The sequence below is a fragment of the Hypomesus nipponensis genome, chromosome 1, assembly GCF_054491055.1.
Source record: "Hypomesus nipponensis isolate SF chromosome 1, ASM5449105v1, whole genome shotgun sequence".
Classification (NCBI taxonomy): domain Eukaryota; kingdom Metazoa; phylum Chordata; class Actinopteri; order Osmeriformes; family Osmeridae; genus Hypomesus; species Hypomesus nipponensis.
The window spans coordinates 331,447-347,527 of record NC_140361.1 but is presented as its reverse complement, the minus strand read 5'-3'; the positions used below and the strand labels follow the sequence as shown (position 1 = coordinate 347,527).

At 44.4% G+C, this 16,081-nt stretch overlaps 1 protein-coding gene and 1 long non-coding RNA gene across 5 annotated transcripts; one reads left to right on the top strand and one right to left on the bottom strand.

Annotated features, from left to right (window-relative positions):
• Nucleotides 1–1,247: 1,247 nt before the first annotated feature.
• On the bottom strand, nt 1,248–7,364 carry ap1ar (adaptor related protein complex 1 associated regulatory protein). 4 transcript variants are annotated; one of them, XM_084674980.1, is made up of 11 exons: nt 7,199–7,361; nt 6,951–7,060; nt 6,334–6,382; nt 6,213–6,239; nt 6,098–6,123; nt 5,750–5,846; nt 5,374–5,472; nt 4,939–5,003; nt 4,763–4,839; nt 4,358–4,480; nt 1,248–4,065 (listed from the first exon to the last, which is right to left on the bottom strand). In XM_084674980.1, the coding sequence occupies exons 2-11, from the start codon at nt 7,019–7,021 to the stop codon at nt 3,755–3,757; spliced, it is 945 nt and encodes a 314-aa protein (XP_084531106.1). In that variant the 5' UTR covers nt 7,022–7,060; nt 7,199–7,361; the 3' UTR covers nt 1,248–3,754. The 4 variants fall into 4 exon arrangements, with proteins under 4 accessions (XP_084531106.1, XP_084530314.1, XP_084531433.1 ...); XM_084674188.1 differs by having other exon boundaries at nt 7,314–7,350; XM_084675307.1 differs by having other exon boundaries at nt 4,763–4,836; nt 6,951–7,364.
• Nucleotides 7,057–10,317, top strand: LOC146301769 (uncharacterized). Its single transcript, XR_014731523.1, has 4 exons — nt 7,057–7,183; nt 7,294–7,385; nt 7,780–7,963; nt 9,882–10,317. It is a non-coding gene; the product is annotated as an uncharacterized LOC146301769 (long non-coding RNA).
• The last annotated feature ends 5,764 nt before the right edge of the window (nt 10,318–16,081 follow it).

Below are 16,081 nucleotides of genomic sequence, written 5' to 3'. Positions count from 1 at the left end.
GTATCCAACAGTGAGAGATGGGTGATCAGAGCCACCTTAACACGTTTTTAAAGCTGTCAATATGCTTCTGTTGGGGAGTGTGAGATTTTGCTAACGTGTGAAAGTTTTCAGGAGAATAAATTGGTTATGGCTTGTCAAATTAGTAGATTTTGTTGAGAATTTATTTTCCTATGACCAGTGCGACCTAGCCTGGTCCTAACCAGACTCTCGTACATTTCATTTGTACAGAGAGTCTGGCCTCGCTCCATTGACAAGCGTTGACTTCCTTGTAGACGGGTCCTCTGTTGAAGATTAAAACTATTGGATCTGCCCAGAGCCACTCTGATCTGCCATAACCAATCGCTAGCATTTTCCTTAACCAATTCCTTCACCACTACTGTAAAAAGAGCTAGCTGCCGTAGCAGGAAAATCAAACTGTTTCCAAACCCCGTGGGAAGGAGGGCCACAACATCATGGCCACCAATAAAACTGCAAAACTTGTTCTTGCTCAGGCTTTAGCATATGGATATTCAGCAGCGTTGCCACAACGGACCGAATGGCATTGCTCGCATCTTTCTCCGCCGCCATTACGGAACTACAAAATAAACTTGCGCACAACATCAACGTCATCGTTCTCAGCCACTCCCTCTGTTCGTTGATTGGCCGGTAGAAATTTAACCGGAGACATCTGACTACATACCTCATGGCCAGACCTAGCCTGACGTTGTCATACTCATAATTCTAGTCAGAATTTGAGTCTGAAAACTCTCCGTTGGGCTATGACTACGGGACGTGTTTTCAACCGAACTCGTAAAACAAATGCCTCTTCGCTCAATTGGATAGACCTACAACCAATCAGAACAACGTAATATGTTGTTTGTTGAAAACAAATTCAACCCAAGGGCTCTTTCGTGACGTTGTTGATTACGTTACTGTTGATCATCTGTCCATCATCGTATAAAGCCCGCCCTGGCAATTTCATTGGTCCGCCCAGATCCTGGTTTTATCTAGTTGTTCCCAATACGAGACCCTCCAGACCCAACTTCCCGACCTAATTTTTTGTGCGGGGCGAAGTTGGTCTGGCAGCCAGGCTAGGCCAGACCTAGAACAGAAGCAAAATCAAAATTGAGTGGAAGTACGTAAGAGGGCAGAGCCAGGTTAAGTGCTACCAGGGTCTCATCAAATGTTACTTAAGCTTGTTGATAGAACTTCGTATGAGAAGTTCATGGTTTCTTAAGTCTTATCTAAATAAGTGATAGGACACCAAATAAGAAAGTCAATAGGATTTATTAATTTATTGTTCTCAAACTGAATCTATAGGGTGCTGTGCTCACTAGACCATACAGTATTTGTAATATTACATTCTGCTGGAATGACAAACGGCCATAACGAGGGGTGCAGCTCCAGCTGAAGATGTACTTGTACAGTTTGTGTGTCATGTATTCATGAACATGTGGATTCCAAACCTCCCCATGCTAGAGAAGAAAATAATTCCTTTTAAACAAAAAAAATGTTTTAATGGAATGATGCGTTGATTAAACTGTAGCTGTGACTGCAATATTACCCCTTGATTTTAAAACCATTTCCAACATTTTGCATTAGCAACACACACACCTGTCAAGCTCCAAGGAGTCCAAGTGTGCATAGATAAAATAGCTCATTTTCAGTAAACTTCCATTTTAATAATCTGAAAAATTTCTGATTTTCAAATCCTCCATCGTAACTAACATTGGCCAGGTTTCCCATATTCATTAAGAAGTTCTTAATGCTAAGAGCTTCTTAAGAGTGTTATAAGAGTGTTCTAAAGCGCTTAGAACGCTCCTAAGAAGCTCTGAGCTTTGAGAGCTTCTTAACGAATCTGGGAAACCCGGCCATTGTTAGTAAACTTGAGATCAACACAATTATAGTGCAGCAGATCTCAGGCAGATGATCTCTGCCTACTAAATATCAGCTTTCTGAAGTCATTTGGATTCTGCCCAACCCTAACCTACAGTGAAGTTGGAATAAGAGTGAATCTTTTATTTTTTGTGAACTAAGCTAACCTGTACTCCCAACTCTCCCAGGAGTCAGTGAAGGGTGTGTCCTGTGTTGTAGTCCGAGTAGGATTCAGACTTTTCAAATGTTTAGTAAAGCTCCTATCATGAGCACTCAAGCTAATCCATGCCACGGCTGCAGTGAACAACTGAAATCAATTATTAAAAGCTTTGATATTTACAGGTGTTCGTCCCTTTAGAAGTTGCCCAAGTCCTCAAAACAACACAGTTTATTTTGGGACAATATTAATTATCCCCACTACACCTGACATGAAACTTACTGGTTTCACACAAACAACCCTCTGATTTCAGGAAAAACACTTCAAGATTGTAGGAGGGCCCTAAAAGCTGGGATGCATTTTCGTCAGCAGTTCCACTGATAAAACTTAAAATAGAGCCAGACTTGTGACAGCTAAGGTAGGACAGATATTGTGCTACAATCAAAACTGAGGTCTGGTTTGTTAGTTAAGAGCATGACCCTGGGAATGTCCAAGTGTCACACCTGTTGACAGTGTCGATACATCAGTAGCAGTCCTACACAAAAAGACACTATTTGGTTAATTTCAACATACCTAACATAATTGAATTTCGCCATTTATCTACTCGGGTATTGTATAGAATTATAAAAAGTAGGAGGTAGCACATCTGCAAGGTTTACAAAACCAAACCAGAGACTTAGTGTTGCTCAGACAGAGCTGCTCTGTGTTAGCTCAAACAGATCCAGGACTGCTCTCTCTCTCTGCTAGGAGGGGTGGCAGTGCAGCTTGGCTGCTCCCTGACATGGAGGGAGTTTCAACCCCTCTCAGTCCTCTGGTCCCCACACACCAGGCTCTAGCTGTTCCCCTCACCTCTGTAACCCAGGAATACATCAGGAGTTTTGTGCAGAAGAGCTTGTCATGTTCCTTCAGAGTAATGACAGGTTACACTTCTAACAGCCAATCAGGCACTGTGATACATGCTCACCAAAAACAGTTTCAAACACACAAAAGGTAAACTCACTGCAGCCCACTTGCAAACAAACACAAATAAGCAAACAAACTCGACCCACATTATGATTTAAAAAATTGCACTTGACTTTTGAAGGGGAAAAATTAAGTGATGAATGAGGAGGAAAAAAAGGGAAAAAAATTACACATTATTACATCACTAAAAACAAATCAGATTTGTAAAAATGCTAGATGCAGTGTCTAATGTTTGGAAAACACACACATATAGTACTTGGAAAAAAAACAAGGACCAGGGACAGCCCAAGGCAGTTCCCACCCAGGTTACAACATTATTTATATCTGCTAATCATCTTCCATTGTGTTGCCAGTTCAAGCAGTGAACTGTATAATAGTAAACAACTTTTACTTTACAAGCTGTACAGAATTCTCTTTTTTCAAAGCTATGATATGAATGTTACATGTTCTTAGTGCTTGTTCCAGGACTTCCTTTTACAGTGCCTAGGTTGCTAGCAAATGGCCATGTGTCAATGTCAACTTTTTGGTTTATAACTTAATTAGTAAGTTTGTACTAAGATTAAGTCTTTCTTGGGTCATTTAAATATTAACATTTTAAATTGCATTTCAATTAAAAAAGGCACTGAAAAAGGGAGTATTATCCTGACTTATTTACACACAAAAGCCAGACCACAGAAAATGATCCAGTAGCTCCTCCTCTCAGAGCAGATGTCAGTGCTAGCGAGTGGTGATAAATACATTTCCAACCGACGAGGCGTCCGTTTCTGCTGCTGACGGGGACTATCTGTCCTGTGTGTCCGACAGTGTGGCGTCTTCTGGTATGTCCCCGGACGGCGTGTCTGAAGACAGCGTGTCTCCAGGCGTGTCTGACCGTGTCTCCAGGACAGGGTTGACGAAGCCCTCATACTCTGACTCGTCCACCTCGTCAGTGAGTGCGCTCACAAAATCGTTCTCCCACTCCAGGGCGTTGGAGTCCTCGGAGGCGGAGGCCGGGCCACTGGCGTGGGGGGCGGGGCCTGGGCGCAGGGCGGCGCGCAGGATGTCTTCCTCCGTCCGGGAACGCTCCCATGCTGGGCCCACCCGAGTCATCCCTGCAGCAGAACACACACACAGCACATCAGAAACACACGGAGGACTGAACCACTACCTTTTAAAACCCTGATCATGTTGTGCTGTTGTTATTAGACCCACAAACATTAGGTAAGTAATACAAATATGAAAGACGAGTGTTTAAAAGATCTATATATAGAGGGGTGACCTATGACCTCTGGGGGTGACCTATGACCTCTGGGGGTGAACTACGAACCCTGGAGGGTGAACTATAACCTTTAACCCTGTGTTATAAGCAGTGTGGTTGTGTCCAGAGCAGTGACAGACACCCACCCTCCTCGTCCTCCCACTCCAGGTCCAGAGAGGTGCCGTCGTCGTTGGTAGAGCGGGTCTTGGTGGTGAAGTCCCAACTGCTCTCTGTGTTGGGGGTTACCACAGTGGTCTCCGAGGGCAACCCTGGAGACAACAAACCAGCGTCAACATTCCCTCCTGTATTTGTGTCTGTATATTTATCTTGTGGGGTATGTTGGCTTGATTGCCTCAGAGCGCCTGTAATCTGTCTACCCTGACTGGAGTGTCTGTACATTCTGTTATTAGGAGCAGTAAAGAGGGACAGCGAGAGGGGTATAGATATGTTGTGCTGCTCAGTGATACACTTTTTGACTGCATGTCGCTTTGGATAGAAACGTCTGCTAAATGAATACATTACTGCATGTTTTTTTTTTACGACAGACTTACTGCTGCCCCTAAAGGCTTCAGACTGGGCCTTCACGTTCTGGAGGTAAACATCAAAGTCTTCTCCTGCTGTGTGCCTGCTGCAGAAAACAACATTCACTTCCTGGTAGCGGTGCATTGTTTCCTTAGAGTAAAAACTGTAATGTTTTAGTGATACTACTAATGCTGCTGAAACTCACTTCTTGTGGAGTCCTGCTCTGCTCTCTCCGTCCGGCCGGCCTTTAGTCCTCAGCACATGCTGCTCCTGAGAGAAACAGCCAGACCTCCAGCATGATTAATAAAGACTATGTTAGACTGAGTGAAACAAATAATCATCTGAGTGACACTGAGTGAAAAAAATACACTGAGTGAAACAAATAATCATCTGCTGACAGATTCATGGGATGGGCACAGAGCAACACAGCCGCTACAAGACAAGCAGGGAGATGAGGAATATCATATTTCAGGGAAAACAAGGAAAAATTACTGAAATCAATAATTTACTCAATCAAATCAAGTAGAGGAAGGGAGGGAGGGTGTAAGCATCGCGTCTTTAGCAGACTAATGAGGCAGGAAGTGACAGGAAGTATGAGGAGGTGACAGGAAGTGGGTGGGCGAGCTGAGGGCCGCCTCACCTCCAGGAGCCTTCGCTCGCGAGCGACCCTGGCGGCTTGGCGCAGTGCTGCATTCCTAGCCTCCTCGTCTAGCCTCAACCTCTCCTCTTCTGCCTCTAACTGAGCAGAAATGACAATACAAAATAAATTTTAAAAAGGTTGAGAACACAAAATATGAAATATCAAAAATGAATGCTGCAAATTAAAGTTAAGATTGGCCCAAATTATAAAGAAGGCTGTCATGACGCTAACTGTGGGGGTTCACATGGAAGGAAACAGAGATCTCCATTTTCCCCAACACCCTGATAGTCACAGCTGGGTGAGATACATTACTGTGTTTCCTATATGAGACTAACTACATGTGATTGCAAACAAATAATCTGTTTGTATCATATACCTCCGCCTGCAGTTTGAGGTCTATCAGGGTCTGCTGATCAGAAATAGCAGTATAACGGTGCTCTTTGAGGTGATTGATCTCCTCCTCATTGATAGGCCTGGAACCAACACAAGCATCAAGGGATTAACATTTACATTTGAACACGATTCAGTTGTGATTTAAACTCTTTTCTCTCAGCAGCAATAGAGTAAAATAACAGAATGATTGAGTAACGCCTCCTTATTCTTACAGGCCAGCAGTCACTGGCTAACATCAGAGCTGTTTCAGAATCAACCTGTTTCTCTCTCACTCTCCTCTCTGTCCCTTTATCGGTCTCTCTCTCCGAGCAACACAACAACATTAACATACCTGGGACAGCTTTGTGGGCTTTCAACCTGGAATGAGAGAGAATAGAATAAGTTTGGTCACAAACCAGTAAAAATAATCAACGTGAGAATGTTATAATGTTAATATGTACACATACCTCATCACTCTCTACTAGATTTTCAAACTGTCAAGATAAAGAATCGTTTGGTGTTAGAAATACAGCGTTGTACTTGGTATGTGATAAAGAAATTAATCGTGTTCAGAGTAGTGGCACCTACCTCAATAGTGTAATGCTCCCCGGTGGTGCTGCTGCGGAAGTACTTGGACCTGTGATGATCGAAATGAGAAGCTACGTGACACACAGGCAGTACCAGCACTGCACTAGCAAGATTAGTAACCAGAAATTTGTGCAGGCTAGTAACGAGCTAACTACCTAGAGCTGTGCTTATGCTTTTTGTTGAGTAAAAACGTTCCCTTTGTGTTTAACCTGTTCGGCTTGCTTTACTGACAAGTAAATCAGACCCAACGAGTGCCAGAACTAGTTAGCAGAACTAGTTAGCAGATCGTTTTGAGTCCAGCTAGACGGTTAATAAACACCCGGCCGCAACAAGCAGTCGTCTCGCTTCTAGCACGAAACCCAAATTAGGGGTGGGGTCCATAATGCGGTGGCCAACACTAAGGTAATATAATTTCAGCAAATCCAGACACAAGCTATACAATGAGGTGTTCCGCGACATTCAGCCAATACATACTTTTAGGTAGCTAGTAGAGTAGCTCTAACTAGAGCTAGCTAGCTACTTGTGGCTGGCTACAGTATTGGATATTTGGGGCGTAGATCACAGACAGTCAGTAGTAGGCTACCAGCTAGCTAACTTCACCAGTCATCGCTACGTACCCGCCTCCACGTTGTATCCTGTTCGCTTCTCGCCGGAAGATCCCAGTACAGTAACCCCAGCAGTTCCCCATCGCATTCTGTCAGGGTTAGCTAGCTAGACAGCTGGCTCTCTGGACGGTCGGCAAACTCGCGTTAGCTGCAACAACTTGGCTGGTTCGCTAAACTGCTTTCATCTCGAACAGAGATTTGTCGATTGCACTGACATGAGCTAGCCGAGCTAAGGTAATCTGCAGGTAAGATTTGCTCACCCGCATCAAAAAATGTCAACACTTCAACACTTGCTTGTACCGAGAGGGATGAAACTAGGCGTCAAATGACGACTTTAACTGTCGTAAATTTATAGATAAAGATGAGATTCCTCACCGGTGGATTGGACATTCATCCTGTTCCTGTTCCGGATCTACACACGTGATCGATGGTTTGCTACGGAACGCCGTATGGTTCAAGCAGTACAGTAGTTTTATCTGTGTTTCATTCTAAAACAGTTCTCTCTTAGCACAATATTGAAGCAAAACTGCGTTTTTTAATAACCTCCATAACATAATGTTGAATGTTGGTATGCAAAGATGGGAAGTAACAAAGTACTTCATAACTGTACTTATCAGTTTTTCTGGTATCAGTAAAAAAAGAAGAAGAAAAAATAGTTTCTGAAGAATAATACAAAAATCCCCTGTCCTGAATTACAGAAGCTGTATTTCACACATGCCAGGGATCTTGTGTCTGTGCCAGACTCTTGCCAAAAATGATTAACTTGTCCACAAGAGAGCGGTATAATCCTCCACTGGGCAGGTCTCCGGCACCCTTCATGCGCCTTTCTGTTTATTAACAGCCTCCATCACTGATCCTGGCCCCTCTCCCTGCCAGGATCACATCCCAACTGCCTCCCTGCTTGCTGTCCTGGGCGTGAATCACTCTCCTCAGAGGGAACATGGCCGAGCATAGATTGCAGGACAGGTAGAGGTGTTGCCTCCCTGACCAGTCCTGTTCCCCAGCAGGAGCGCTGCAACACACAGGTGCCCACCTAACCCTAACCTGCTCCTGTCTTACAGTTTCTTTCAAATACTGACACACAAATTTGTTACTTTTCACACAATTTCTGAAACCTGACACTCAAACACCAGAACCACACCTCAAATCTACAAAACCATATGTACATTTTTGGCCTTTGACTCAGTTTTCAATTTCATAAAACACGTTTTGCAAAACACAACACACAATTCTCCACGTAGCACACACAATTCTAACAGGAAGCATCTAGATTTCCTTTTTCAAACACAACCAATCAAAATGCCACACTAATTCATCAGTGCCTCACACTAACTCTTCACATGTGCAAACTCTCATTGCTATACTCAACACCAACCAATCACGGCCTTGGAAAAGGCCTATAAATAGCCTAATTTGAGTCATGGTGGGTATAATTTGTACCTTTACTGTAGAAATGATAACAGTATGTAACAATCTACTGTAATATACACATGTTGTAGTGTACACATAACAGCTGTTTCAGCACAACACATGGTATACTATGCACATACATTTTAGCACCCATGCATCCCTTGACTGCAGTGCACTGCATGATTGACCACAGTCTGGTGGATTACTGTATCATTTATTTCATTTCAGCTTTATTTCAGGCACTTGGTATCATACTGTGCAACAGTACAGTGACTGTAAGAAGACATTCTGACAATATTGTAGAACATAGTATATATTACTGTATGCTACAGTTCATGGCACACACACACACCATTCCGTTATCACTTTTTTCAAAATTAGGTTTGGTTTCTGTCCGAAAAAATTAAGTTTGGTTTTCAATCTTGTTTTCATCATCTCTGCCATTTATTTTCAATCTTGTACAGAAATGTACATAGGGGCTCATGAAAGAAGAGCTTTAGTTGTTGAATAACTGTGTGTATATGATATATTAAAAAATGTAATATAATGGCAAAAGTGTTTGTAACATGAGACAAATGTTTGTTTTTGAGACATCTTTGTGATATTTTGAATGCGGTGCTTCATTTTGCAAGAGAAGCAAGGCATTTTGCATTTTGTGTGTGCAGTTCTTGGATTTGTGTGGTAAGTTTTGAAAAAAAGAGGACAAGTTAAAAAAATGTGTGTAAGCATTTACACACAAAAACAACAAACTGTAATAAGCAGCAGATTGTACCTGCCTGGTCCTGCTCCTGCAGACTGCCTCCTGCAGGCTGCACACAGACTGGAGCAGACCAGTCTCCTTCACATACAGCGGGAGTAGGGATCATACACAGGAATACCGTAAACACGTTTATTAGTATTCAGCGTGAAGTTGTTTTGACTTAGCACGTGGTCAAGGTGTGGAAATGAAGCCTTTTTTGATAATATTTTTGCAGAGGAGAGGAGAAAAGAGAGGGGGAGGAGAGGAGAAAAGGAGGGGAGGAGAGGGGAGAGGAGAGGAGGGGAGAGGAGAAAAGAGAATCCTAAAACAGAGTACAACAACAATTTTGAAACTTTTGGGGGGAAACTTTCTTTCAAAGTGTCAACTTTTTGAAAAAATATTGTTGAAACTTTCTTGCAAAGATCGTTTTTCAACCTTGCAAATCCTTTTGAAATTGTTTACAAAATATATTTTTTCCAGCTTTCAAACCTGTTTTTCATAGTGAAATGAGAGGAGACAGGTTTTTCTAAACCTTTTTCGAAAATATGATTTCAACCTTTCAAAACCTCTTTTTTGAAACTTTTACTTTTTTTACTAACCCTTTTTTCAACGTCTCAAAACCAGGGACTCTTTAACCCTAACCCCAGGGACTCTACCCCTAACCACAAACAAAACAGTTTAAATATGAAATTGTATGTCAGACTCTGTGCGAGAATGGGTGAGTTAGTGACAGGAGAGTTGAATGCTGCTGTGTTCAATAATCTGTGATTCCTGTTGTGTTATGTTTTCCATAGACGGAGATTAAAAATCATGACAGATGGAAACCATGTAAATGCGATCACAGGAGTCCTGCATCAGCAGAAACATGACCTTGTCCTCGAGAGCAAGGCCATTGGTGCTCAGTCAGCATCTTGCTGCCCACACTCTCCCCTGGGAGGAAGTGATCACACAGCACTCTGCCCTGGGAGGAAGTGATCACACAGCACTCTGCCCTGGGAGGAAGTGATCACACAGCACTCTGCCCTGGGAGGAAGTGATCACACAGCACTCTGCCCTGGGAGGAAGTGATCACACATTAACACACTGGGAGAAAGTGTAGACACATCCATGCCATTTGTTGATATCTCTTTTCAAAATGGACGACCTCCACTGCACAGGAACCACAGCGTAGTGTCAGCCTCTTGAGATGGGACATCAGATAAATATATCATAATGCAGTATCAGACATTTCCAGAGGGTCCTCTAATTAAGTGACCTGTTTGGGCTCTCGGGGGGGGGGGGGGGGGTGAAGTGATCTGCCGCGTCGTCTGGTGGCAGGGCCCTAGTGGAACCCTGACAAGTTCCGTTTTACTGGGGCTTGTACGCCCCTGAACACAGACAGTGTCTGCTCCTCCTGTATGTAGGTCACTTAGCACAGGCTCTATACAGGCCAGACTCACTGGCTCCACAGGGACAGATGGAAGCAAAGGTTTGACTTGATTCGTACTTAACACCTCCACACCCTGCATACTGACAACAGTGTGGAACAGTGGATGCCTGCTTGACTGAAGACCAGGATGAGGTGATTGGGAAGGTTACAGGGAAGCGTGTGTCTTAAAGGCATCAGACTCTCTCATGTTGTTACTGTATGCTTGAAAAATTGAGGTGTCATTGTTGCACTGTATTTGCAATTTTGTATTGTTTTAGAACACTGTAGTATTTGTACATCACTGCGCCTGTTAGCTGAAATGTGTTTACTTTGCAATGCGGCTAGTAAATCCAGACCATTCCTTGACTCTGACCACTGAAGTACTGTAGAACTTCTGATTCTTAATCTGCTCCTGTACTCTCTATATGGACATTTTGTACATCTCTTTGGATAAAAGTGTCTGCTAAATGAATAAAATGCATGTTGGCCGTCTTAGAGAACTGTGTATGGTGGACTGTGGATGTGTCCTAATTCCCTCTGCCTTATCAGAAGTGAAGCTGGCAGCTTAGTCGTGCCTATAAATGTCTCTCGTATCGGGCACTGCATGCAGGGTGAGGGCTGGAGGTGGGCTCTGAGCTGCATGCAGGGTGAGGGCTGGAGGTGGGCTCTGAGCTGTCCCTCCTCGGTGCCCTTGAGTAAAGGGCTCTCCAGGCTGACGGCAAAGTCCTCTTCCCCTCCCACACTGAGTGAGGAAGACACAGATTTCCCACCAGGGCAGATACCCTAGTTTCTAATAAAGAGGTTAAAGCAGCAGTGTTTCCCTGCATAGACTCTAGAACATTCATCTATCACTCACTCACTTAAAAACATTCATCTATCCCTCCCTCACTCCCTCACTTTCTCTCTTTCTCTCTCTCCCTCCCTCTCTCTCCTTTCTCTCCACTTTGCTCCAGTATCAAGCTTCAGTCCCTCCTTTTCACCATCTCCACTTTTAATTAATGTTTTTGTCTCTGTTACTAAAAGCAACAGGGGCCGACTGCTATCATCATACAATATGTTTATCAACAATGTGCATGGTTTAAACATCCTGACGTTGTTGTATCCAGAAATCAACCGTGAAAGTAAAATTCCAGATTCCTGACAAACACAATCCGCTAGATGGCCCAGATCTGTGTGCTGTCTTCTCCCAGCACAGCTCCTCCTCTCCACCAGCACAGCCTTCCTCTGCTGCTCCTCCTCCACCAGCACAGCCTTCCTCTGCAGGGACAGAATTCTCCACCAGAGAGGAAATAATGCTTTTTGAGGACGCAATATAAACAAAAGCGATGGATTTGTAGATTACAGATCTCAGTTTGTATTTGGGAGTAGAGTGGCGCAGTGGTCACAAAGGGAGATTTTTTTTGTGCAAGTTGATTTATATCGCCCACTCTTCCTCCGTTCTGAGTAAGGCTGAATGTGCCTGGAACCAGATGTATTACCTCCTCCCACCCAGTCACATATGACCCTGCACATCTTACATCGGCAAGTCAGCCCACACACTCTCGCTTGTCAGCAATCCCAACACCACCAGGTCAGAGCCTCTGTGTGGCACACACATCATGCATGGGGGCGTTGAGGTTTACCACAGACAGAAGGCTCTGGAAGCAGAGAAACCTTCAAAGAAGACGTTTGTGTTCCACGTCCAGGCGCCATGTCGGATTGTCAGGGTGAAGCAGACCACCTCAACCGGAGCAGAGACTAGAAGAGGAGACAATGTGTTTTAGGTGTTGTTTGGTAAGACGGCTGCAGACCATCAAAGTGCTACAGAAAACAACATCCCGTTGTTAGACAAAGATCCCAACCCATTGTATTTATGTAGCAACATATCCCCCCCCAAAAAATTGTCAACTGTTCCGTTAAGTCCTGGTAGGTTCTGGGGTATTGACTTGACAATGATGACAGTGTAACATCAGACATGAGGAGGATCGTAGTGTCGACTGGACCACTCCCAGCTTTAATCAATGTGTCTTTATTCTAAGAACTCTTTAAGGACATACAAGGAAAAGCCTTGACCTACAATCTAGCTAAATGGGCTCCGAAACTGAAGATTAGACTCAAGTTTATTGATTGCCCTGATCTCTGCTATCCGTCTCCTGTGTTTAAGATCCACATGTTCACTAGCTACAGTGCTACACTTCTGCAGTGTGACGCAGTTCTTACGTTTAACTTGAATGAGTTGCAGTCATGGGTGGGATTTGCTTTTTGAAGGATCCCAAAAATAGTAAATCAGGACCCGTGTCTAACACTAGTTAACAGAAAATAATTAATGCATTTGCTGAAAGTGAACAAATAAAGTTGCCAATGAAGCGCAAGCATGAAAACCCAGACTCTATGTCATTAGTCCAGTCATCCCCCAGGCCACTGGGTCGGATGGAAGCACAACTATGTTGAGCAGCTGTGGGTTAAGAGGAGGATGTACGACAGTATGAATGTGTTGTGCAAACATTTCCAACTCATTTAAATGCATTGCTACTATATGATTGTTTTGTGTTGTATGTGAAGCATTAAAATAAGTTTTAATACTTAAAAACAATCAATTTACCAGAGCTAAATTAGTTGTCGTTGAGAGCTATGCTGAACGATTCAATAAATCCACACCTTCGGCAGGAAAGGATAATGTGCTTTTTCACCTTGGCCCAAATAAGGAATTTGTGTTCATATGTTATGTTCTATGTGAGAACTATCGTTTCTGTAATGCAGAGTAAAACCGAACATTTGATTTATAGACGTGGTCGCACTCTTATTCTAAACATTGTATTCTCACTTCTTATGGTGGTATGTTAGAAGTATGTACTTCTGATCTTTGATGTTCTGTTGTATTTTATACATGCACTCAACATGCTGCATTGCACTTGGATAAAAGTATCTGCTAAATAAACACAATTTAAATGTAAATGTACAGTTTCATATTTACAACAATAAAGAGATGTAGTTGGGAGTACTAATGAATACTGTACATAATGAGTACATAATAGTTTGATGACATTTCCACACCTCTCCCATTGACCCCCTGAGAGTGGGGGTAGGGTGGAGGGGTGAAAGCAGGGTGAAGGGGTGAGGGTAGGGTGGAGGGGTGAAGGTAGGGTGGAGGGGTGAGGGTAGGGTGAAGGGATGCGAGCAGAGTGAAGAGGTGAAGGTAGGGTGGAGGGGTGAGGGTAGGGTGGAGGGGTGAGGGCAGGGTGGAGGGGTGAGGGCAGGGTGGAGGGGTGAGAGCAGGGTGGAGGGGTGAGGGCAGGGTGGAGGGGTGAGGGTAGGGTGGAGGGGTGAGGGCAGGGTGGAGGGGAGAGGGCAGGGTGGAGGGGTGAGAGCAGGGTGGAGGGGTGAGGGCAGGGTGGAGGGGTGAGGGCAGGGTGGAGGGGTTAGGGTAGGGTGGAGGGGTGAGGGCACGGAGTGGGGGAAGAGAGCAGGGTGGGGGTCCTAGCTTCGGAGACATTTAAGCTGGTGTTTGTCGCTGTGTTCCAGCACGCTGAAAGTCCTCTAGGCCTACTCGAAAGAAGACTCTTAACAAAGATTGTTTCATCACAGGGATATAAAAATAGATTAGGATTTCATCAGAGGACGATTGCATGCAAATCAGTCTCCCTTGAAGAGTTGTGTTACCCAAGGGATGGAAGTCAGGGAGATTTAGGTTACATCTTCTTAGCATCTTCCTCCTCTGGGATGGTTGGTCCACACCCCAGCAGAAAGCCATTGTGCTAATGTTAGCTATGACTCATCATTAGCACAACACCAGTATCTTTATTGACTGAGTGTAATGTATTTTTATGCAGAGTATTTTTATGTAGCCTGTAAAACACTGAATCTGTTGGGTGGAGACTGGTTAGTGTGACCGGGACATAGATAGTGTACTCAGAGATGGGAGGGAGCGAGGAGATAGATCTGTATCTCCTCCACTAAGAGCCAGAGAGAGACATGTTTCACACTTTCTTCAGAGTTCTTCAGCACCACTTAGCCATGCTTCCCCATCACTTGATGTCCTTCTTATCAGTGAACTCAGATTAGTTCAATGTGTTTCTGCTGCTACCGTCATGTGTGAAGAAGCTGTGAGACTCCCATGAGACAGACTCTGGCAGCTGGCCCGGCCTCACAGCAGAGGTTCTTATCCTGACTGCAGCCAGGAGGGAGAATCAGAGCTGGTCTGGGTCTGTGTACACATGCAGAACTGCTCCAACGCCCAAACACCCTGTAACACACCCTCTCTGTTCCCTCGTTAAGGAGCGTGTGTTTAACACTCTGTTTCTCCAGCTAGCGTGTGTGTGGTGGAGAACATCAGCTTGCCTCGTGTGTGTGTGTGTGTGTGTGTGAGCACCAGAACATGCAGAAATATCTTCAAACAGAGTGTAAAGCTAATCATACCAGAACAGAGAAATCTGGCTGTAATTATCCTCTCACATGGAACACCCAGGAGCTCTGACAGCTCCTCTCACACTGCTACCACTGGAGACCAACCCTGGAGGCCAGCCCCTGGGGACGGCTGGATGGGAGTCTGGAGGAGGCTAAGAAAAAGCTCTTCATTAGCACCTTCAGATGGCAAGACACAGGGAACATGGCGCATGTGGAAACAGTTCCTTCTATGTCACTCACCACACCAGGACTGGGGCTGGGGGGGTTAGGGTGTGTGAATGTGTGTGTGTGTGTGTGGAGGGGGGGTAGTAGAAGTCTGGAATACATCCTGACCTGCTTGCAGTTTCGGTTTGCAGTATGTGTGGAAATTCAGTGCTAAGTATAAATACAATGCATCATTTGTCTATTTGTGGAGTCTTCAAGACACAAGCCAGGCTGTTTCAATACATACGCTGTTAATCCCTTTTCCACCCTTGTTGAGATGATTCACTGTTTCACAGCGATCACAAGCCTGTATTTTTGGTTATCCTTCTCAACCACTGCCTCAAAACCAGAGGTATATATGCACACTGCTTAATAAGCTGCAGAACATGAAACAAAACATAATGTAAGTGTGAGTGTCTTGCAGAGGCCTATATAATCATGATGCATTTTGGGAATCTGCCCATCGGTCCAAACCTTCTCCTGAGAGCCTCCTGTGAGAGAGGGTCTATTTGCAGCGTGCCTATTTCTACAGAGCTCAGTGGAGAGGCCCAACGAGCTGAATCCCCCAGCAATGAGGCCAGAGATCTGGCAGAGAGAAGCCCTTCTCCACACAGCTAGACTCTCTACGGGATGGTTAGGGTTAGGAAATACACCGCTTCAGGCAGACCACTCACACAATCATTACCATCAACCGTTTACTGTGTGACTATGGAGGACAGACTGCAGGGGAACAGGATAGCAAAAGGGATGGTGCTACAGGGATGCATGGGTCACAGAAATGGCTGTCAGTATTCTAACACAACAGTTAAGCTTGTGAACTGTGAGCACGCTGACAACACCAGCTATTGTTGGCCCTGCCGTTTAAGTATTTCACATTATGTCCGTAGATCCACATTGTTTTTACAATGTAAATGTTCTATCGCTTCACCTAACCCTTTAGTCTCCAGTTGTTGTGTGGTCATCTACATGCAGCCCAGTGTGACGTTGCATCCAGTCTGT

Excerpts from the sequence above, each read along its gene's own strand:
- ap1ar (XM_084674980.1), bottom strand. The coding sequence starts at position 7,021 with ATGGGGAACTGCTGGGGTTACTGTACTGGGATCTTCCGGCGAGAAGCG. Across the intron at positions 4,481-4,762 it reads TGAAGCCTTTAGGGGCAGCA|GGTTGCCCTCGGAGACCACT; the intron begins GTAAGTCTGTCG and ends TGTTGTCTCCAG. Across the intron at positions 4,066-4,357 it reads GGAGTGGGAGGACGAGGAGG|GGATGACTCGGGTGGGCCCA; the intron begins GTGGGTGTCTGT and ends GTTCTGCTGCAG.